This window comes from Phyllobates terribilis, unplaced genomic scaffold, assembly GCF_046119375.1.
Source record: "Phyllobates terribilis strain yellow unplaced genomic scaffold, ASM4611937v1 Scaffold_3__8_contigs__length_932513732, whole genome shotgun sequence".
NCBI lineage: Eukaryota > Metazoa > Chordata > Amphibia > Anura > Dendrobatidae > Phyllobates > Phyllobates terribilis.
Genome location: NW_027362763.1, coordinates 538225367 through 538250557, shown reverse-complemented (window position 1 = coordinate 538250557; position 25191 = coordinate 538225367). Strand labels below are relative to the sequence as shown.

General features: G+C 43.3%; 1 protein-coding gene across 2 annotated transcripts in view; it reads left to right on the top strand.

Moving 5' to 3' along the window:
- TXLNB (taxilin beta) overlaps positions 1-25191 on the top strand; it is a 253712-nt gene that overhangs the window by 158750 nt on the left and 69771 nt on the right. For both annotated transcript variants that reach the window (XR_012318029.1, XM_073671347.1), the window contains exons 4-6: positions 1559-1729; positions 17945-18139; positions 19859-19978. Coding sequence is in view for 1 of the 2 variants with exons in the window: in XM_073671347.1 (XP_073527448.1) it covers positions 1559-1729; positions 17945-18139; positions 19859-19978 (486 nt within the window). In the remaining variant the exon portion in view is untranslated. The remainder of the gene's footprint in view (positions 1-1558; positions 1730-17944; positions 18140-19858; positions 19979-25191) is intronic.

The following is a 25191-nucleotide window of genomic DNA, read 5'->3' as shown; positions in this document are numbered from 1 at the left end:
AGGGAAGGCTACGCCCTTCCCCACTATTAAATCAGCACTACATTATCATGGCAAGCCATCTAAAAATACCACTGACTACATGGTGTACAGATGGTTTGGGGCACAGATGTAACACGGCTAGAATATGATATTTACCCTCCTTACAAATTTCTTACTCAAGGTGTTACATTTAAACACTGAATTAGCTGCAGTTGCATCCACATCCTCATTGTCTTTCATTTTCTGTGAACCCAAAATGATAAAAACAGGTGCCTCACCTCCCTCTAAAACCCCATGGAACAAATAACGGCACTCACACAAGTTGATGGCTGAAGGTCGGTCACATCTTTACTATAATGTATATTTATAGTATAACAATAAAAGGAAGGCACTTAAAACTTTGAAAAACACAAGACTTAACAGCCAAATGCCTTGCAGCACTTCAACAGCAAGTTAGCCTATGTAGTCAAAACATTCCCGTGCTTCCTTTCCTTAACTGAAACAGCCGCTGTGACTTAAATTTATTCAATGAAATAACAATTGATAAAAACTCACAAGAAAAAAAAGGGAGGGAATTCATGCAAATGTGTGAATCGCTTGGAGTGCCGACCTGAATAATTGTGTTAACGGCGGTGATATGATGAACTAGAAGAGGAGGAGCTGGAAACTTGGCATCTACGCCTGTTGCATCTAACTCCATGTGATGGGATAGTAGCAGAACCTTGTACTGTTGTTGCCACAAGAGAATCAGCAGGAGCTGAAGTCCCCAGTATTATTGTATGGTGGTGCAGGGGTTAATAAATCTTTATTTAATTCAGCAGAGCTGGGCATAGTATGTGCTGAAGAGGCTACCGCAGCATTAGTGGGCTGGTGGGGGTAAGATAGCAACTGAAGGTTCCTCTGCAGATGCAAAGCTACTGCCTCTAGAGCCTATCACCTGGCTAAGGTGGGTGAAACTTTTGGACTGAGGCAGAGCGGGTATGTGATATGACGGTTGCGAGGCCACTACAGGGATGTGTAACATTATTTGAGTATTGGCGCTGTGCTCTAAGGACAAGCCGGCATGCGGGGAGAGAGTGGACGGTGCTAAGCCCCTCTGGCTATAGTGGCCACATTAAAAAGGTAGCCAAACACTTATCCTTAACAGTGGGGGAGGGAGGCCTCCGAATCTCACACTAGCTGGGGGGGCGGGGGGGTTGGGGGAAGAGGGGCTCTGCAGTCAGTGGCACTTTCCTTAAACAGTGTAGAGCCATCCATTACTGTGTTATACTAGACTGATTTTATGGGTGACTAAGGAACGCTCTGAAGTTTGCTAGAGGACCTGCAGTCAGGTCAGTTACAGGCTGCTGGAAAGTGAGGAAGATAACAGTTGTCCAAATGATATCAATAATTACGCCTATTCACATGTGCCACATATTCACATGACGCATGGAAATTTTTACAATTAATAGTTTACACATTACATAAATTAGACAGATTATACAATCTATTTTTTAGATAGATTATATGCAAGAGCTCTGTTTAGCTGTCATTTACCTTCATATAAAATGTTTTTATTGGTACTTTTGTATCTATGTAGCTTGAAGAGCATCGTACAGAGCAAAAGCAGATGAAGCAGATGCAAAAACGCCAAATTCAACTTATTAAGGAAAAAGACCAGCTACAGAGTGAGCATAACAAAGCCATCCTTGCTCGAAGCAAACTTGAGAGTCTGTGCCGGGAGCTGCAGAGACACAACAAAACACTCAAGGTATATTATTTAATTGTCTGTTATTCAGAATACAGTGCTGGCCAAAAGTATTGGCACCCCTTCAATTCTGTCAGATAATATTCAGTTTCTTTCTGAAAATGATTGCAATCACAAATTCTTTGGTATTATTCTCTTCATTTAATTTGCTTGCAAGTAAAAAACACAAAAGAGAATGAAGCAAAAATCAAATCATTGATCATTTCACACAAAACTCCAAAAATGGGCCAGACAAAAGTATTGGCACCCTCAGCCTAATACTTGGTTGCACAACCTTTAGCCAAAATAACTGCGAACAACCGCTTCCGGTAACCATCAACGAGTTTCTTACAATGCTCTGCTGGAATTGTAGACCATTCTTCTTTGGCAAACTGCTCCAGGTCCCTGATATTTGAAGGGTGCCTTCTCCAAACTGCCATTTTGAGATCTCTCCACAGGTGTTCTATGGGATTCAGGTCTGGACTCATTGCTGGCCACCTTAGAAGTCTCCAGTGCTTTCTCTCAAACCATTTTATAGTGCTTTTGGAAGCGTGTTTTGGGTCATTGTCCTGCTGGAAGACCCGTGACCTCTGAGGGAGACCCAGCTTTCTCACACTGGGCCCTACATTATGCTGCAAAATTTGTTGGTAGACTTCAGACTTCATAATGCCATGCACACGGTCAAGCAGTCCAGTGCCAGAGGCAGCAAAGCAACCCCAAAACATCAGGGAACCTCCGCCATGTTTGACTGTAGGGACCGTGTTCTTTTCTTTGAATGCCTCTTTTTTTTTCCTGTACACTCTATGTTGATGCTTTTTCCCAAAAAGCTCTACTTTTGTCTCATCTGACCAGAGAACATTCTTCCCAAACGTTTTGGGCTTTCTCAGGTAAGTTTTGGCAAACTCCAGCCTGGCTTTTTTATGTCTCGGGGTAAGAAGTGGGGTCTTCCTGGGTATCCTACCATACAGTCCCTTTTCATTCAGACATCGACGGATAGTACGGGTTGACACTGTTGTACCCTCAGACTGCAGGGCAGCTTGAACTTGTTTGGATGTTAGTCGAGGTTCTTTATCCACCATCCACACAATCTTGAATTGAAATCTCTCGTCAATTTTTCTTTTCCGTCCACATCTAGGGAGGTTAGCCACAGTGCCATGGGCTTTAAACTTCTTGATGACACTGCGCACGGAAGACACAGGAACATTCAGGTCTTTGAAGATGGACTTGTAGCCTTGAGATTGCTCATGCTTCCTCACAATTTGGTTTCTCAAGTCCTCAGACAGTTCTTTGGTCTTCTTTCTTTTCTCCATGCTCAATGTGGTACACACAAGGACACAGCACAGAGGTTGAGTCAACTTTAATCCATGTTAACTGGCTGCAAGTGTGATTTAGATATTGCCAACACCTGTTAGGTGCCACAGGTAAGTTACAGGTGCTGTTAATTACACAAATTAGAGAAGCATCACATGATTTTTCAAAGGGTGCCAATACTTTTGTCCACCCCCTTTTTTAGGTTTGGTGTGGAATTATATCCAGTTTGGCTTTAGGACAATTCTTTTTGTGTTTTTTTCATTGAAGACAAATTAAATGAAGAGAGTAATACCAAAAAATTTGTGATTGCAATAATTTTCAGGAGGAAACTGAGTATTATCTGACAGAATTGCAGGGGTGCCAATACTTTTGGCCAGCACTGTATACTACAGTTTACACTGATAACATTTTGAACATCAGTTTTAATTTCTTATGTTTTGTGTATTATCAGCACATTTTCCTTTTTCTAGTAATTCAGTAAACATTTTTACTAAGAACAATAGTATTCTGAAAATTTATAGCAAATACATAGATGGTCTCACATATTTCCATATTAGTTCTTTCCAGGACAACCATTGTAACCTGAGGACAATCTAACTTACAAAATACCTCTTACAGTGGGTACGAAACGTATTCAGACCCCTTTAAATTTTTCACTCTTTGTTTCATTGCAGCCATTTGGTAAATTCTAAAAAGTTTTTTTTCTTCTCATTAAAGTACACTCTGCACCCCATCTTGACTGAAAATAAAACAAATGTAGAAATTTTTGCAAATGTATTAAAAAAGAAAAACTGAAATATCACTTGGTCATAAGTATTCAAACCCTTTGCTCAGTATTGAGTAGAAGCACCCTTTTGAGCTAGTACAGCCATGAGTATTCTTGGGAATGATGCAACAAGTTTTTCACACTTGGATTTGGGGATCCTCTGCCATTCTTCCTTGCAGATCCTCTCCAGTTCTGTCAGGTTGGATGGTGAATGTTGGTGGACAGCCATTTTCAGGACTCTCCAAAGATGCTCAACTGGGTTTAGGTCAGGGCTCTGGCTGGGCCAGTCAAGAATGGTCACAGAGTTGTTCTGAAGCCACTCCTTTGTTATTTTAGCTGTGTGCTTAGGGTCATTGTCTTGTTGGAAGGTGAACCTTCGGCCAAGTCTGAGATCCAGAGCACTCTGGAAGAGGCTTTCATCCAGGATATCTCTGTACTTGGCCGCATTCATGTTTCCTTCAATTGCAACCAGTCGTCCTGTTCCTGCAGCTGAAAAACACCCCCATACCATGATGCTGCCACCACCATGTTTCACTGTTGAGATTGTATTGGGCAGGTGATGAGCAGTGCCTGGTTTTCTCCACACATACTGCTTAGAATTATCACCAAAAAGTTCTATCTTCGTCTCATCAGACCACAGAATCTTATTTCTCATAGTCTGGGAGTCCTTCATGTGTTTTTGAGCAAACTCTATGTCGGCTTTCATATGTATTGCATTGAGGAGAGGCTTCCATCAGGCCACTCTGCCATAAAGACACAACTGGTGGAGGGCTGCAGTGATAGTGGACTTTGTGGAACTTTCTCCCATCTCCCTACTGCATCTGTGGAGCTCAGCCACAGTAATCTTGGTGTTCTTCTTTTCCTCTCTCACCAAGGCTCTTCTCCCACGATTGCTCAGTTTGGCTGGACGGCCAGGTCTAGGAAGACTTCTCGGGGTCCCAAACTTCTTCCATTTAAGGATTATGGAGGCCACTGTGCTCTTAGGAACCTTGAGTAATGCAGAAATTATTTTATAACCTTGGCCAGATCTGTGCCTTGCCACAATTCTGTCTCTGAGCTCCTTGGGCAGTTCCTTTGAGCTCATGATTCTCATTTGGTCTGACATGCACTGTGAGCTGTGAGGTCTTATATAGACAGGTGTGTGCCTTTCCAAATCAAGTCCTATCAGTTTATTTAAACACAGCTGGACTCCAATGAAGGAGTAAAACCATCTCAAGAAGGATCACAAGGAAATGAACAGCATGTGAATTAAATATGAGTGTCTGAGCAAAGGGTCTGAATACTTATGAGCATGTGATATTTCAGTTGTTTTTTTTTTAATAAATTTGCAAAAATTTCTACATTTCTGCTTTTTTTCAGTCAAGATGGGGTGCAGAGTGTACTTTAATGAGAAAAAATGTACTTTTTAGAATTTACCAAATGGCTGCAATGAATCAAAGAGTGAAAAATTTAAAGGGGTCTGAATACTTTCCGTACCCACTGTACTTGGTCAGTTTTTGCTGTTATTTTATTTCTGCTGCTCTCCTGAGTATTCTTTTTTCTTTAAATCTTCTATACTATTCAAGATGTATGAGCCTTTTTTATGAGTCAGTTTGCTCTTTCCATTTGGACAGGCCCCCAGTGAAACGGAAAAAAAAAGTGGAGCATGTTACTCTAATTCTTCCAGAAATACTACAGAACTTGTGGCATAAACTCCTAAAAGTGTAGGGTGGTGGAAAGATTAATGCCTGCTTCCTTAGCGCTCTGGAGTAGTGAATTTGGTAATGACTTCTTACCTTCTTACCTCATGGTCTAGGGGAGTGCAGAATTTAATGCTTGATTTCTTAGTTTTCTTCCTTAGTGATGAGAAAGCATGCTCACCACTGCTCGATACTCATTGATCATCAGGGTGCTTGAGTCCCCGCCCCGCATGTTTCGTGTCTGTTAAACAGCCAATAAACATGGGGGGATTGCCTGCCATATACGGTAATGCCGTAACTATGTTGGCTACTGGCATTACTGTGATGGCCGGCCGCATCACGTTATTGGGTCTTATATAAGAGCTGGTTCGGCACACTCTCCTCTGGAAGCAGTTCAGGGAGAGTTGTTATAGGCAGTGTTTAATATTGTTATTGCATTACTTATATACTTCTGCACCATTAAAACAAAATTCTCTAGTAAAACTGCTGTTACCTTCATTCAGGTAGGGATAGCCAATCTAGGAGAGACAGTTTTGGATTGGAGACATATAGGCAGAGTTTATTGCATTATAGTCCTTCTATAGGTATACTGCTGCTGCAACCTAAAAAAAAAGTCCTTTTCGGGGCCACATATTTTCTTTTTCCTATTAATGCGGGAAAGTTTGCAGGCATATATTATATACCTAATTAAAATGCACAAGGAGTGCGGTAAGGGATGGAAAAGTGGACGTGCTGCTGATGGTGCACGCTGAGGCCGTGGGTTAGATGAAACTGTGCCTGCTGCATGAGCACAATAAACACGCTCATCCATGGGACCTAGCTTTCTGTCCCGCTTTGCAGGGGGGCACGTGACACCACTCTTGAAGCCAGTGCGATCAGGTGGTCAGTTCGATGGCAGATAATGCTTCAAGTATGTTTCGCAGCACCACCCTGTCTTCCACACGATTCAGTCTCACTAGCCAAGAGTCTGGACCACATTATCCTCACCCCAATCCTCCTTCCGCCCACCATTGCGAGTCCTAGGAGACAAGTGATCCCACACTCGGACACTCCGAGGAGCTCTTCACATTTCCATTTATTGATTCTAGCCTATTGCCTTACACGTTTAAAGAGGAACATGAGGAGATCATGTGTAGTGATGCCCAAATATTTGAGCAGCCACGATCAGAAGAAGACGACAGTGGAGAACGGAAGTTAGTCTCTGAAGAGGTAGATGATGAGACAGCTGCCAACCAGTGATGTTGTTAAGTCAACAAGGCAGGAGGATCAGAGTGTGGAAGTGGAAGACGAGGTGGTCACTGAATCAACCTGGGAAGGTGTCATGCAACACCGCAACAGGCAGGAAAAGGCATTGAGGTGGCCAGAGGGAGAAGGCGGGCAACTGTTTCCCAGAGCAACCACATGTGTCAAATTCCAAGGTCAAGGGTTAGGTGTTCCACAGTCTGGTGATATTTTAAAGAAAGTGTGGACAATAAAAGAACGGTCATTTGCAACCTGTGCCATAGTTAGATAAGCAGGGGCCTGACCACCACCAGCATGCTCAGGCACATGTCATCAAAGCACCTGACTAGGTGGGCCAAACACCTGGGTCCACAATCACTGTCTGCGGGTGACACCACTAACTCTTCCCCTGTGGGAGGGCTAGTAAAATGGTGCAATACCAAAAGACCCTAGTCAAACAATTAGTTCAAAATTTTCCATCTGACAATGCTGGCGGCAGAGGTCATAGTAGGAGGAGATACGAGGGTGACACACACTAGGTCCAACAGAGGCAGGGGAACACTATCAAAAGTCTGGGATAGTTTCATTGGACCAGTGGTCCCCAACCTTTCTGACCTTGAGAGCCACATTCAGTTTTGAGAGAGGGTCGTGAGCCACATTTAGGTCTAAGAGAGAGTAGCGAGCCACAACCAGGACTTGCCCTCCTCCCTGTAGTGACACACAGAGCCCCCCATTACAGGTATAATGACAGCCAAAGCTTTTCCACAGAAATCACACTGAGGCAGTATACCAAGATCCAGAGGTTCTCACAATGCCTCCATTCAGTATTCTCGCATCAATTACTCCCACCACACTGTTGCATCCAGCTTCCAGCATCTCCTCTGACAATTAGCATCATCCAGTCTCCAGCTTACCATACTTAAATTATCTCCACACACCCAAGGCCAGAATATGCACATTCATATCTGCTCTTTTGTGCAGAGCTACTCAAAATTCACCATCTGGAGACCTGCTCTTCGAAGTAGTTTGCTAGGCCTGGTGCTCATGCACCAAACTGGCAGGCAGCCGTGAGCCACACACCATGGGCCCACGAGCCACAGGTTGGAGAACCCTGCATCAGACCCTCCCAGAGCCCAGGTCCTGATCCGTGGGGTAGTCTGACCAGGAGGGAAAAGTTTTGGAAGATGGTGAAGTAGTACCTAGCCAACCATATCAGCATCCTCCGTAATTCCTCTGTGCCATACAACCATTGGGTATCCAAGCTGGACACGTGGCATGAACTGTCCCTGTACGCCTTGTAGACGCTGGCTTGGCCTGCCCTGCCGCTAGCATTTTGTCAGAGCGGGCTTTTAGTGCCTCTGGAGGCATAATAACTTATAGGTGTATCCACCTGTCGACTGAAAATGCTGACAGGCTGACTTTTATCAAAATGAACAATGCCTGGATTGGCCCAGTGGTCTCAACTCCATCGGATGACAGCATTGGAACATCTCTCCAAATTTTTAGAAGTTTAGAAGGTCATCATGCGGCCCTCGTTCCAAATTTTTAGAGGGTCATCATGCGGCTTTCACTTCTAATGTTTTGAGGGTTATCATGCAACCCTCACTTCAAATTTTTAGGGGGTCATCATGCGTCCCTCGCTCCATATTTTTAGAGGGTCATCAGGCGGCCCTCGCTCATAATTTTTAGAGGGTCATAATTTTTAGAGGATAAACAGGCGGCCCTTGCTCATAATTTATAAAGGGTCATCATGCGACTCTCGCTCTTAATTTTTCAAGAGTGGATATAATGCCCTCCTTCATAATTTTTACTGTCTGTGTATGAGGCCAACCTCTACAATTCTCTTATATATATCTGAATGAATGAAATATTCTCATTGAATACTTTGTTCTGTACAAAGTTGAATGTGCTGACAACAAAATCACACAAAAATCATCAATGGAAATTAAATTTATTAACCAATGAAGGCCTGGATTTGAAGTCACCCCCAAAATTAAAGTGGAAAAACACACTACAGGCTGATCCAACGTTGATGTAATGTCCTTAAAACAAGTCAAAATGAGGCTCAGTATTGTGTGTGGCCTCCACGTGCCTGTATGACCTCCCTACAATGCCTGGGCATGCTCCTGATCAGGTTGCGGGAGCTCCTCCCAGACCTGGACTAAAGCATCCGCCAACTCCTGAACAGTCTGTGGTGCAATGTGACGTTGGTGGATGGAGCGAGACATGATGTCCCAGATGTGCTCAATCAGATTCAGGTCTGGGGAACGGGCGGAACAGTCCATAGCTTCAATGCCTTCATCTTGCAGGAACTGCTGACACACTCCAGCCACATGAGGTCTGGCATTGTCCTGCATTAGGAGGAACCCAGGGCCTACCGCACCAGCATATGGTCTCACAAGGGGTCTGAGGATCTCATCTCGGTACCTAATGGCAGTCAGGCTACCTCTGGCAAGCACATGGAGGGCTGTGCGGCCCTCCAAAGAAATGCCGCACCACACCATTATTGTCCATCTGCCAAACCGGTCATGCTGAAGGATGTTGCAGGCAGCAGATCACTCTCCACGATGTCTCCAGACTCTGTCACGTCTGTCACATGTGCTCAGTGTGAACTTGCTTTCATCTGTGAAGAGCACAGGGAGCCAGTGGCGACTTTGCCATTCCTGGTGTTCTGTGGCAAATGCCAAGCGTCCTGCACGGTGTTGGGCTGTGAGCACAACCCCCATCTGTGGAGGTTGGGCCCTCATACCACCCTCATGGAGTCAGTTTCTAACCGTTTGCGCAGACACATGCACATTTGTGGCCTGCTGGAGGTCATGTTGCAGGGCTCTGGCAGTGCTCCTCCTGTTCCTCCTTGCACAAAGGCGGAGGTAGCAGCCCTGCTGCTGGGTTGTTGCCCTCCTATGGCCCCCTCCACGTCTCCTGGTGTACTGGCCTGTCTCCTGGTAGCGCCTCCAGACTCTGGACACTACACTGACAGACACAGCAAACCTTCTTTCCACAGCTCGCATTGATGTGCCATCCTGGATGAGCTGCACTACCTGAGCAACTTCTGTGGGTTGTAAAGTCTGTCTTATGCTACCACGAGTGTGAAAGCACAACCAACATTCAAAAGTGACCAAAACATCAGCCAGAAAGCATTGTTACTGAGATGTGGTCTGTGGTCCCCACCTGCAAAACCACTCCTTTATTGATTGTGTCTTGATAATTGCCAATAATTTCCATCTATTGTCTATTCCATTTGCACAACAGCATGTGAAATTGATTGTCGATCAGTGTTGCTTCCTAAGTGAACAGTTTGATTCACTTGGAGTTATATTCTGTTGTTTAAGTGTTCCCTTTATTTTTTTGAGCAGTATATATATATATATATATACATATATATATATATATGTGTATATATATATATATATATATATATATATAGTACAGACCAAAAGTTTGGACACACCTTCTCATTTAAAGATTTTTCTGTATTTTCATGACTACATTCACACTGAAGGCATCAAAACTATGAATTAACACATGTAGAATTATATACTTAACAAAAAAGTGTGAAACAACTGAAAATATGTCATATATTCTAGGTTTCTCAAAGTAGCCACCTTTTCCTTTGATGACTGCTTTGCACACTCATGGCATTCTTCCAACAATCTTGAAGGAGTTCCCAGAGATGCTTAGCACTTGTTGGCCCTTTTGCCTTCACTCTGCAGTCCAGCTCACCCCAAACCATCTCGATTGGGTTCAGGTCTGGTGACTGTGGAGGCCAGGTCATCTGGCGTAGCACACCATCACTCTCCTTCTTGGTCAAATAGCCCTTACACAGTCTAGAGGTGTGTTTGGGGTCATTGTCCTGTTGAAAAATAAATGATGGTCCAACTAAAAGCAAACCGGATGGAATAGCATGCCGCTGTAAGATGCTGTGGTAGCCATGCTGGTTCAGTATGCCTTCAATTTTGAATAAATCCCCAACAGTGTCACGAGCAAAGCACCCACACACCATCACAACTCCTCCTCCATGCTTCACGGTGGGAACCAGGCATGTAGAGTCCATCCGTTCACCTTTTCTGCGTCGCACAAAGACACTGTGGTTGGAACCAAAGATCTCAAATTTGGACTCATCAGACCAAAACACAGATTTCCACTGGTCTAATGTCCATTCCTTGTGTTCTTTAGCCCAAACAAGTCTCTTCTGCTTGTTGCCTGTCCTTAGCAGTGGTTTCCTAGCAGCTATTTTACCATGAAGGCCTGCTGCACAAAGTCTCCTCTTAACAGTTGTTGAAGAGATTTGTCTGCTGCTAGAACTCTGTGTGGCATTGACCTGGTCTCTAATCTGAGCTGCTGTTAACCTGCAATTTCTGAGGCTGGTGACTCAGATAAACTTATCCTCAGAAGCAGAGGTGACTATTGGTCTTCCTTTCCTGGGGCGGTCCTCATGTGAGCCAGTTTCTTTGTAGCGCTTGATGGTTTTTGCAACTGCACTTGGGGACACTTTCAAAGTTTGCCTAATTTTTCAGACTGACTGACCTTCATTTCTTAAAGTAATGATGGCCACTCGTTTTTCTTTACTTAGCTGCTTTTTTCTTGCCATAATAAAAATTCTAACAGTCTATTGAATAGGACTATCAGCTGTGTATCCACCTGACTTCTGCACAACACAACTGATGGTCCCAACCCCATTTATAAGGCAAGAAATCCCACTTATTAAACCTGACAGGGCACACCTGTGAAGTGAAAACCATTTCCGGTGACTACCTCTTGAAGCTCATCAAGAGAATGCCAAGAGTGTGCAAAGCAGTCATCAAAGCAAAAGGTGGCTACTTTGAAGAACCTAGAATATAAGACATATTTTCAGTTGTTTCACACTTTTTTGTTAAGTATATAATTCCACATGTGTTAATTCATAGTTTTGATGCCTTCAGTGTGAATGTGCAATTTTCATAGTCATGAAAATACAGAAAAATCTTTAAATGAGAAGGTGTGTCCAAACTTTTGGTCTGTACTGTATATGCATATATATACATGTATTTTTGCCCTTGCATTTAGTGCATAGGCTTTATCAGTCAAGGAATCTCGCTCCTTGCCAAAACATGCCAACAATGAATAAAATTATTTTCAAAAAGTCATAGAAAAATAATATCTCTGAAAACGTTATCTTCTGCAAAAAATGTTGCCTTTCAAATTCAGATTTATTTCTATGTGTGTCCCATTTAACCGGCTGAGTTTGAGATCCCTGCTTTAGAGTAAAGGTAAGATTAATGCCTACTTATTTAAGATAGTCATAAGGTTAAAGAAAACTTGTCAAAAGATACCTGGCTGCAATTGCACAACCATGCTCTGACTCATGCTGCACATAGTTTGGGCATTTAATGACAGGTTCCCTTTAATGGCTGCTTCCTCAGTGGTTTAGTCTAGTGGTGAGGTTAAAGTCTGCTTCCTTATCATGCATTGTCCCCATTGGGGCTCACAATCTAAATTCCCTATCAGTATGTCTTTGGAGTGTGGGAGGAAATCCACACAAACATGGGGAGAACATACAAACTCCTCACAGATATTGTCTTTGGTGGGATTTTAACCCAGGACCCCAGCGCTGCAAGGCTGCAGTGCTAACCACTGAGCTACCGTGCTAACCACGTTTAGTGCAGTGGTGAGGTTAATGCCTGCGTCCTTAGTGGTTTAGGGTTGTAGATAGGTTAATGGGTTTGTCTCATCTTCTTAAATGTTTAAAATTGCAAAGTACTTGTACAAACAAGCAACTTTGTAATTTACCCTAAATTAAAAATTCTTTCTATTCTCAAGATTAGAATACTCTTGTTGCTTAGGTTACTGGCCATCTATGCAGTTTATCATAGGTGTCTGGACACCTAGGCTAGGAATTGTATCCATTCTGATTCAGTGGCCCTGCCTTCTCCAGTAGTGCAGAGGCAAAGCTATATATGCTTGCAGCATGGGAAAGTGCACATTTCGAGGGAGTGGCATAGCCATGCCTCTGATCTGAACTGTCAGTCATCAGGAGGTGCTGTCCCCTAGCAAACAGGAAGGCAAGAGGCAGGAGAGCTGTGAGAACTTGAAGATAGAAGATGTGACAACTCCTTTAATGCCTGCTTTCTTAGTAGTCTATAGTAGTGAAGGAGGTAGCACCTGCTTTCCTAGTGGTAGGAGGTAGTCAAGAAGTTAAAGCACCACTTCAGTGTTTTTTTTTTTATTTCAGCGCTGGAGTGATATCACTAATCCATGTTCCCTACCCCTAGTAATATAATTACTAGCCGCTGTCTTCAACTATTCCCAACGCTGCTCCGGTCCCGCGCCGCCATCTAGTGACTGCAGCTTCTGACTGACCGAAAGTCAGAGGTAATAGTCACAAGCTCTCGGTGTAAGTCTATGAGAGCCTCGTTCTCGCCTCGTTCTGGCTCTCATAGACTTACATTGAGTTGTGATATCCGGCTCGCCCAGCAAACACTGGAGAGATCCGGCAGGTCACAACCTGCAGGAGACAATCAGAACGAACAGAAGAAGACAGCGGCTGGTAAGTATATTACTAAGGGCAGGGAATTTACATTAGTGACCACTCCAGTGCTGGAATAAAAAAAAGGCTGGAGTGGTGCTTTAATAATAGCTTTCCTTTCATGGTGGTTTAGGGCATTGGAGACGAATATTCTTACACTCATGTTTGTGTCTGGCTGTATTTGTGAAGTCTACAGAAAAGGGGTTAATTGCTGTTTCCTTGATATTCTAGACTAGTGAACGGTTAAACAAATACCTTTTGCAGCTCAAGAAACCACACTAAGTACATTGTAGGTTAAATATGATTTTACATTATAATGGCCCAGGAAAGGCCATTGAACATTGAATATATTGTAACTTGGGGCCATAAAGTTTGTGGAAAGTAAAATTGATTCCTTTATCGGTAAATACACTGAAGGCCACTGTCTTCATTTGACAAGTGCATTTGTCTTTTTTCTCTCTTCTTTTTGTTTTTATTCTCCATTATTTACATGGTATCAATATAGTCTATAATACTATACAATAAAAACCTTTACTTATATCAGTTAGATTTGATTTTACATAGTGAGGTTGTAACTTGTAATAAACATTTGTAGACCACAGTGGAAAGATGGGAAGAAAAATATAAATTTCCTATCACTTACATCTGTATAGGATCTGATTGCTGCTTTGGCCCAAACAAATATAAAACATGTGCAAGCAAGCAGGCTGCATGAACTTGTACTTATCTAGCTTGCAGTTATTCTCTTTGACAAGCATATGTGGCGCCCCTGCGGGTTCAGTCGCCACAGAGGTGTACTGCATCTCACCCAGAGGTGTGGTATCTCATTTTCAGGTAAGGATAGAGTGCTGCCCGGGACCCTAATACCTGCATCCAACACTACACTACTCCAGACCAGCAGGAGGGGTAAGATGTGTCGCTTCCCTGCTGAGCCCTGTCCCTGGCTGGAGTGGGGGGAACCAAAGTAGGGGGAACCATGTAGTGGGTGTGGGTGGAGGAAATAAATCAAGGGAGCTCAGTAAGAAGTGATATAAAAAGAGTGAAGCCATCTTGAGAGTTCAGTCAGTTGAGTGAGAGGAAGAGTTGGGAGCAGGAGCTCTGTAGGAGCTCTGCTCAGGAGGAGGGCCTAGCCAGAGAGGCCCAAGACTGAAGAGAGAGAGAGTGGAGCAGGAGGATGGCTCCAGGAGCGAAGAAGGGATCCCAGGGGTACGGGCAGTGCTGGAAGGATCCCAGGGGTATGGGCAGTGCTGGAGGCCACCTGCACGCCCGAATCTGCCAGGCGGTGGAGGGATCGAGCCGCAGAGGGGACCGGCCCCTAACTAGTGAGAATTACAAAGTTCAACTAGGAACCGGAGGCTTCTGTACTTTCAGGGTGCAGTTGCCACATCCGCACTCAAGTCACCAAAAAGTTAACCACATAGGATCCAGGGAACTTCAGATTGCCCAGAAAGATCCGAGGATACCCGCTTGGGACATTGTTTGGTGAGGTGCAGGGCAAGAAGGGTGAGGGCCAGCGCAGGAAGACGGCTGAGAAGGGCATATAGAACGGGGTCCTGTCAGGCACTCTTGAAACACCTGGGAGTTTGCTGAACCCCTGCCTGGTGAACGCAGCGTGACATGGGAGGCAGTAATCCAGAAAGTGAAACCTGAGGAGCTTAACAACTGTGAGTAAACTCTGAAGACTGCACCCCACTGTCTCTCAATTATTACTGCTGCGCCATCACCCCCTGCACTACACGGCACCACGAGTGCTACTTCCATAACAGCAACATCTACACTGCCCTGGAGCTAAGCTCTACCTGTGGAGAGCTAAACCAACTCTGCTGCATTCACTCCAGCTCCAGAGGACCTGCTCCGCAGCGGCGGCTCCTTTTAGCCGCATACCACAGGTGGCGTCATGAACTGTATATAAAAACTATAAATCCCCTGTAAATAACTCCTTTTGATTGACCGCCCTGGGTCACGGACCGGGTCACCGCCACTGTGACATCTCCCCTAGCAATGACCGGCCCGGCACCGAGTACCCCACGGCCCAGGGGGCGCATCACATACATTCAAGACAATTCAGTTAGCTTTGTGGGATTTCTCGTATTTGCAACTGTCATTACAGAGCTTAAGGCCACTACCCCACTATCAGTATTTGGTCAGTATTCGGTCAGTATTTTTTCTCAGGAATGGGAGACAAAACCAGGCGTGGGTGATAAATACAGAATTGGTGCACTTGTTTCTATTATACCTTTTCTCTGATTGTTACTCACGTGGTTTTGGCTCCCACTCCTGAGAAAAAATACTGACTGAATACTGACTAAATACTGATAGTGGGGCCGTGGCCTTAGAGTGAACCTGGCACCAGGATTTCAAATTATGAACTAAAGCCACTACCTTTATCTTCTCTACTAGTACAGTCCATCGACCTGGATCTAAGCCTTGAACTCTTCTTCGATATACCAAAAAATACCTTATATACTTTGGCTTGAGGCACAGTCCGGTCTGATGGGCGTCTTTTTTCTTTTCTTGGTGCCTCCGCTAAGTGCAGAATCGCCGTCCTCGTGGCTTGATTGATGTGGATGATGCCTTCTACATGTTACACGCACGCCGCCTAAGTTCAGATACGGGTGAGACCAGTTACATGAATTCGTTGGCATCCTGGGGGAACCGTTATTCTGGGCGACCATAGGCTGCAGCTTCTCTCAGGCACAGGACAGATTCAGTTGCTGACCAGACACATTTGAAAGAGTCCTCATAAACGGTAGAACAGTAACATTTAATGAGGCACAGCCAGTGGAATGTAAATGCTCTTTGAGCAACAGGCTCCAGTAATAACAGTAAAATCTCCTTTACAGCACAATAGTACACAGTCGATTATCCTGTAGCACAGTACTGCACAGTTTTAATACACAACCACAGGCTTTTCCTTCACAAGGACTCAATTGTATACAGCATTCTTTATCCTGCATGGAGATGGAGTAGGGAGCGTTTGATGAGGGAGATGATCTCTATGACAGGATTCCTTCCAGTCCTTATCTTCCTGACCGACAATACTCCACACTGTTATCTCAGGGAGCCTAACCGACCTTTGTTTAGCTTCCCTTATGACCCGAATTCTGTTCCTTTGCCTTGTGTGAGATACAGATCATAAGCCACCTTTCTCTTCGACTCCAGCCAGACTACAATAACAAGTTCCCCACAATCCCATGTCATGTCATCCACGTCAATCAAGCCAGGAGGACTGTGATTCTGCACATAGAAGAAACATCAATAAAAAAAATGCCCATCGGACCTGACCGCACCATATTCCAGAAGTACTTTTTGGCATATGCAGGAGGAATTCAGGGGACCCCAGAAAAAAATTGACATAGGGACCCCCTGTCAAATCTAACCAGAAAAGGTTAAACAGACAGCTGCGGGCTGATATTAATAGCAAGACGCCCCCATTACTAACCCCATAGTAAGGTTTTTGATACTTTTTCAATAAAGGCACGGCCAGGATAAAGTCTTTTATTTAAATAAAATTCCACACGGTTTTAATAATTTATTTAAAAATAAAAAACACCATATACTCACCTAAAGCCCAGTCCCCGAAGCCCTCGTCTCCTGTAAAAAAAAAAATTAAATAAAAAACAACCATATCCCTCAGCTGTCTGCTCTCATGACGTAATCCCAGTGTCCGGGTCACTTCTACAGCAGCCACACCAGTAATCACTGATGTGACTGCTGTAGAAGACAGGACTGTATACACTGACAAGAGTGTAATAGCTCCCGGCAATACATTGCTGCGCTGCTGGGGCTGAGTTCACCTTTACTGCTGCATCAGTGTTGTGTGGGAAAATTCCCACGCAGCACCAACACCGTAAGTGAGGTCCGGGAGCTCGTTAGCTGATCTTCAGCTGATGAACTCAGGTGAACTCAGTCCCAGCAGCGCAGCAAGTGTACCACCGGCTGCCGGATGATCAGATCACCGTGGGACATCGGGAGGATGGTGGACAGGTGAGAATGAAAGGTGACTTTTACTTTTTTTCTTTTAAACATAGCGCACAGACGCTGACTAAGGAGACTACTTCTCCCCTCAGCCACGCCTGCTCCCGCTGTTATTAGTCTTTTTCTTTGGCCCGGATACCATTCTTTGTGCGTTTTTGCAGCGTTTTTGACTCATTGACTTGAATTGAGACAGTCAAATACGCGCAAACATCTGCAGCAAATCCGCCAATATTTTTATACCTGCATTTTTGCTGTGGATTTGACTTACTCAATTCAAGTCTATGGGTGAAAAATGCTGCAGAAACACACAAAGAATTGACATCCTGCAGATTTAAACGCAATGACAATCCTCACAGGGAAACTCCTGATCATGTGCACAGCACTTCAGGTTTGTCATTGCATTAGCTGTTACACAGATTACCTAGCATTTTTGGTGCATTTCCTCACGGAAAAAACGCAGCGAAAATGCATCAAAAACGCACAGTGTGCACATAGCCTAAGACATATTTGGTTCTTTGATACATGGTGCAACTCAGTTGCAAAAAAACAGTTGTCACATCCGAACACAAATAACCAGCCTGATAGTATAAATACTCAAGTACAGCTATAGACAGCAAGCATTTCTTTAAGTACAAGTTGTAGATGCATATTTACAAGCAAATAAATTGGTGTATAAGGGTGAAAACTACAATTTAATGTCCAAATGTAAATATTCAGTAACATACAATGATATCCAATTAGATTCCCAAAGTAACATCGTTTCTAAATGTTGATTTTAGGAGGAGACCATTCAACGAGTTCGAGAAGATGAAGAGAAACGGAAAGAAATCACTAACCATTTCCAGATAACCCTGGCTGAAATCCAGAGTCAGATAGAGCAGCAAAGTGAGAGAAACACTAAGCTGTGCCAGGAAAATGCCGAGCTGGCAGAGAAACTCAAGAGCATTGTTGGCCAATATGAAGTCAGAGAAGAGGTAAGGTGGAACAGCTGCCCTAAGCTGTCAATCTTCCTTAAAAACAAGCAAACCTGTAAAGGGAGACAATAAAAAGCTTTATGATCCACATGGAGTTTTATATTGATATAGCCGGATTTATGATCACAACAGGTGCACTATACAATTATGCCAAACACTGCGAGTTGTGTAATAGAAATAAATGACTTCCATATGAAGAATATTAACTGAATGTAACTGGCTCGCCTAACACAGTCCGCTATTGATATATTACAAGATTGTTAAATAATTGTTTATGTATATTACCCTATGGATGTCGTTCGCTAGACATTACTTTTATTTATTGCATTTTAGAAATATTCCTTCCATATGGAAATAATCTAGGATTTGTGAGCCTGTAGTGTTGATAGCATATCAAATAACTGGCTGACCATGACTATAAATCCAAAGAGATTTTGATGGATTAGCATCAACATTGGATATTGCTGGAAAATAATTTTTAGTTGTTTTTCTACTAAGTGTTGCTACAAAACACAATTTTACAGATGTGTCAATGTTTCAGCGTTTTACATTTGAAAATGTAATATGACTGTAAATCCAAATATTTTAGACTCAATACTTCAGACTTAAAGGGATTTTCTAGGAATACACATTAATGGCAATCACTTAGAATAGGTCATTGCATATTAACGGAGCAGCTGCTTTCTATTACCTAAAACAGTTTAAAATATACTCTACATCTTGATGAAAAGAAGTGATCAAAGAATACCATGGAGTCAGTTATTCTTGAGGATAAGAGGAGATAAGAAGCCAGGCTGATCCTCCGCTCTGGTCCAGAGGCACACAAGGGTTAATGATAAACCAAAAATTTTCTTTATTACTTGGCCTACGCGTTTCGTGGCTACAGTGTAGCAGTGTAGCCACGAAACGCGTAGGCCAAGTAATAAAGAAAATTTTTGGTTTATCATTAACCCTTGTGTGCCTCTGGACCAGCGTGGAGGATCAACCCGGCTTCCTATCTCCTCTCATTGTTTACTGATCAGCGGGGTCTCCTGCAGCAGCCATTTGACAGGTGCTTCACAGTTGGTTGTGACTCACACAACCTCAGAAGGTGAGTCAGACTGATTGTGGGACCAGGTATTTACTATTATACAGATAAAGCCCTATGTGTGCTGTCTTTTCTATCTCTTATTCTTGAGGAGAGATCTCTGCTCCTCCTGCTCTCTCATCAGTGATTGACAGGTAGCAATGTATCATTCAATGCACAGTATTGAATCTGTGATGGATGGGAGGAGGGAAGGACAGGCAGGGCAGCATATTTCAGTCACAGGCCTCCTAAATGTAGAGATTAAGAAAGTGGATGGAAAACCCCAAGGTTGTAAATGAAACTGACCCAAAATGGTCCCCTGTCTTGTAATAGGATCACTGCTGCAAAGATTTATGCCTGGGATCTTAATACTTTTATGCATTCTAAAATATTATGTGAGTTTTGACATAAGTCTAGTTTGCAGCTACATGTACAGCCCAGTATTTCCAGATTATATTCAGACTGGCAGTCTCACAGTTCTTATAAATGGTCAGTGTTTCAGAATACATGAGTAGACTGGTCTGGAATCCTATAATTTTTGATATTTTGTAAAAGTTTGTTTTGAACATTTTCAATGAATAATATTCTAGAAAAACGAAATGAAAATTACTGAATGATAATCATATTATAACATGTTTTTTATATTTTTTTAGCATCTGGATCAAATATTTAAACAGAGAGAGCTCCAACAGAAGTTAGTGGATGCCAGGCTAGAGCAGGCCCAAGAGCTGATGAAAGAAGCTGAGGAAAAGCATAAGCGAGAGAAAGAATTTGTAAGTGTTGTCAATGTATTGCCTATCTAAACCTTACTCAGGAAAGCACGACACAAAAGACTTATCAGTCACTTTGCTCATCAAAGTCTCACATCAATAAATCAATTTGCCTACTGATCTCACACTCAGGATACTATAACAATAACCAAAGGAGCCCTGTGACACAAAAATGGCACCTTCCTAATCTTAAGGTTGATGTAGAGAAAGTAATATAGCCTAATAGCTTTTAAGAAAGCTCATTTCATGATTATCTTGCAGTGTAAACAGGCTGCCGATCACGCGATGAACGTCAAAAAACGCTTGGTCATCAGGTGAAATTATGACATAAAAATAATTATTCTCAGCTACTCATCATTCTGTGTAAACAGGTCTCTCACCGACAAGAACCATGGCTGCCTATGATCACTGAACGATCTATTACAGATCGCTCAGGGCGCATTGTTTTCTTTGGTCTGCCTGTGTAAACAGGTATGTAAACCACTGTCGATCGGTAAACGTTTACTAATCAGTGGTTGTATCGTGCCGTATCGTAAACTTGGGCACAGCACATGGGAGTTTGGGGTTATTAGAAGGGCTGCAGAGGTGTGGCAAAATACGTATTATGTGACAGATTACTTTATACCAATGAACTAAAATAAGACACCTACATTATTGCTATTTGGCCTTGAGTTAGAAGGTTGGACGAGGTTTGATGCAGAATTTAGTTTATTGATTTCCTTGACAGAATAAAATGTTTCTTTAATGTGCCTGACATCCTAAAAAGGTCAGTTTTATGTTTTTTATTTCCAACTATAGTTTATACATTCATGTGGTGTAGATTATACATTTGGCATTAGATGCTTTACAAATTGATATAAACTAACAAAGGTTTAAAATAGGTAATTAGATATGTAAATATCAAGACCAATGCAATACAAAGAAGAGAAAGGGGACACTATAGAAAATATCACAATGGGGACCCTTTATGGTGCCGATGTTTACCAACCAGGACAGAAAGTCCTGGCATTTGTTTCCCTTTTGTTCTCCTTTCCAAGACTCTTGGCCCAATTGCCTCTTATTTGCTAATAATGCAGTCTAAGGGCTCCTGCACACGACTGTAAAAATCAGATGAGTGCTATTGACTCACCATGGGGTACTCATGATCACGTACATAATGGCGCCCGTTCTTCTGGGGCGGGCGCCAGATTCAGTGTAGAAAAACAGTTCTTTAGGCACACAATACCCGCTGATAACGGGCCGGTCACGTATCCTGTTCGTGACGCCAGAGATGACTCGCCCCCAGAGCCATGGGGTACTTGGCAGCCGGGCCGGTGGATGCTGGTGGGGGATATCACGGTGGCTGGCCCGGTCCATGGCCCAGGGCGGTCAACAAAAAGAAAAGGGGTTTTAGGTTTTGGAATAGTTCGTGACGCCACCTGTGGAATGCGGCCAAAGGGAGCCGCCGCTGCGGAGCAGTCCTCTGAAGCTGATGTTACTGCAGCAGGCATGGTGTGGCTCTCCACAGGAAGAGCTAGCTCCAGGGCAGTGTAGGAGTTGGTTGGGCTGGGCGTTGTAGTGCAGGGGGAAGATGGCGCAGCTAAAATAATGGACGGAGGCAGTGCGGTGCAGTCAGCCGAGTCTTTACTCACAGTTAAGTCCCTCAGGTTGTACTGTCCAGCTTACAGCCTCCCACGTCGCGCTGCGGTCACCAGACTGGGGGTTCAGCTCTTCCTCAGGCAATTTAGGAGCACCTGACGAAACCCCTCTTTCTTGTGTTCCTCTCTCTAGACCGTCTTCACGCTGGGTCTTCTCCCTCCTGCCCTGCGCTTCCCCACTCTCAGTCCCGCTCGGGTGCTCTGAATTCCCTCCTGTCTAACTGGAGTTCCCGGACCTGCTTGACCCTCACGGAGATTAGAATGAGGCTTTGGCAACTGGACTATGTAAGCCAGAAGCCTCCGTTTTTTCCAGCCGAGACCTGGAGTAACACGGCTGGTCTAGGAACCGGTCCCCTTCTTGCGGCCTACGATCCCTCTGTCTTCTGACAGATTGGGGGCATACGGGTGCCGTCCTGCACTCGCCGTACCCCCTGGGATTCCTTTAATAGAACGGAGCCTACTCCTCTGCTCCCCTCCTGGGCCTCTAGGACTAGGCCCTACTTGTGGAGCAGATCTCCTAAAGAGACTCTGCTCCCAGACTGACTTCACTCACTGATCTGACTGATCTCTCCCCTGCCACCTAAGATGACTTCCCTTTTTATACCTACTACCATGGTGCGCCCCTAAACTGCTTCCTCCACCCACACCCACTACTGGTTCCCCCTACCTTTGGGTTCCCCCCACTCCAGCCAGGGACAGGGCTCAGCAGGAAACACATTGCATCTTGCCCTTCCAGCCGTCCTGGAGCAGTGTAGTGTTGGGGTTCCGGGCAGCACTCCCTCTTTACCTGAGAGAAGGAGACACCACACCTCTGGGTGAGGTGCAGTACCTCTGTGGCGACTGAACCCTCAGGGGCGCCACACTATCCTTTTTGATGATATCACTCGTCCCCAAGTAATCTATGGCACTGTGCACATGTCTGATTTTTTCCTTCGACCGAGTTGGTCTGAGAAAAAAATCACAGTAAGCACAAATTCCATCTGTTTATCGGATCGCACTTGGCCATTTGTGTCTATGGATTGGACCCATCTCCACTTCCAAGAAAATCAGATCACAATCTGATCAAACTTTGATCAGAGTCTGATCAAAGTGTGATTAGTACAAACGGGCCGATTCTCTCGGATGAGAGAAAAATGGTCGTATGACACCTGCCTGATACAGGTTACCATCACTTTGTAGCAAAGGAAACAGCATCAACTAAGGCTGGGCTCTTATAGAAGTTGCATGGTTTCTCTCCATGCTGTGTATGGCCTTAAAAGGGTTTTCCACTTTACTTTAGTTTAATAAATGTGTGGGACATGATTTTGAGGCACTTAGTAACCTAAAAGTATTACAGGTTCCTTTCCTATACTCATTAATGCAGCCTTCTTCACATAATGTACAGATCTTCTGTCCACAAAATGGCAGTTGATGGAGGAGCATGTGACCAGACCTGTCCTTCAGCATCCTCCAATTGTAAAGCAGCTCTCTTATATGAACTGTTTTTGAATTCGAAGATGTGGATGGACAGGTCTAGTCACATGACATTAGGAGCCATTTTTTGGAGAGGCGATCTGTATAGTCTGTGAAGAAGACTGAACTAGTAAGTGTAACAAAATCATGTCCCCAACACATTTGGTAAAATAAAAACAAAGTGGCCACCCCCTTTAAGAATGTCTATTACAGATCCTGAGGGAATGCTGATATAAGGTGTGATAGTGGTTTTGTCTTGACATTACAAGAACAGAACAGATGAAGTGAAATACATCGGTGGGGTCATGTTGTACCGTTCTGTTTCCCTATTCTGGGCCGATATGTTGTTGTCACTGGATGGCTGACCTACTGATGTTATTGATATGGGATACATGTAGCAGCCATCCCATGATGTCTTTCACAATCCTAACACAGTAAACCTCCATATAAATGATGATGCTGTTATAAAATAAAATAAGTGTGTTATTTCTCTTTCGTAATTGAAGATAGCAACACTAGCAGCTCAAGATCATCATATTTTTATCCAGCTAGACACATCCCTCAGGCATTGCCATCTGTCTATACCAGCTATCCATATACTCTTCCTAAACAATTTGATTAAGGAGGCAGCTGTTCCACTTTCCTCTCTTTCTCTATTACTTGGCAGCTGCAACTTCTATTTATTATTGCTTAGTTTTACAATTCATACCCAGATGCTTATTAAAACATAATGTTCTTTTAGCTCAAGTTGTTTCTATTGACCAAAATGATAATAAATGACATAGAAAACATGAGGAAAAAAAATATTTCTCTCTATATATTTGACTATTAATAAATATACTGATGGAAACATAAAAATATTTTGTGATGCAGTCATTTTACGAGATTTTTTTTTATATTTGAGACCATAATTTGCAAACAGTACAGTGCCTAGGTCTACGCAAATCCATCTACTTCATTATTCCATAATGTATATTCACATTCGCAATATATCACAGATGATACTACTTTTTTGATCCATGAAGATACAATACCAGTCAGACTCGGACTGGCCCACAGGCAAACAGGTGAATCCCCCGTTGGGCCCCTGTGACAGCTTGGGCCGCTCTATATGAGCAGTAGTTGGCACAATACACTTGATTCACTATGTACAGATAAAATCAGCATATAATCTTTCAATACACTATCCAGTATAATAATATATATAGAAAAATAGATACAATTGTGAATGAGGGTAATGTAAAATTTGCATGTAGCTGAATAATAGGCCCCCTAGAGTCATTGTTACTGGAGGGCCCTTGGCTCCTCAGTGCAACAGGAATGCCAGTCAAATGTTTGGAAACAACTAACAAAGTGTATGTATTTCATAATCTTTTATCTTTTCTGAGCTAAAATAGTATGTTGTGACTTGTGAGGATCACGTAGTTCCTAAACCAGGCATACAATTATGGCACAGGGAAGGGCCCTGCTTAAAATCTATGATTGCGTCATTGGCTGGGGATGTCAGCTATGATATACAGCTGGCAGTCTCCTGCAAATAGCATGGTTCAGAGATAACTCTGACTTCAGCCACTTAACTCCTCAGAAGCCGCTGTCAATTCTGATTGTGGCACTTAAGTGGTTTTAGGCAGGAAGTTCCCTCTGTAAGCCCATTTGGCACCTCTGCCAAGCAGCCTGTTAGTCTTTGCCTATACAGGACCTAACAGGCTGCCTGTCAGTGTTACATTGCCAGACATGATATACAGCGATAAAGAAGCACCACAATGTATTACAGAAGCAATCTAAGTATCTAGAAAAACCATAGAATTCTCAAAAAAATTGTAAAAAAAAATTAATAAACTGCACGTTATTGGCAAAGATAAAACAGGAAAAACCGATGCTATAAAATTAAGTCCTTAATAAACATGCATGGGAAACACTGTAAAAAATTAAAATAATGCTATTATGGCTCTCTGTTCATTCCGCCTCCAAAAAACTTGATTGAAAAATTATCTAAAATTCTATCCACCAAAAAATGTTACTAATTAAAATTACAAGCCACAAAGCTCAAGAAGCTCCATCAACACAAAAAAAATGGTATAAGTCTAAGAATGCATGGTGGACCCTTGATGTGGCCAGACATTTAGT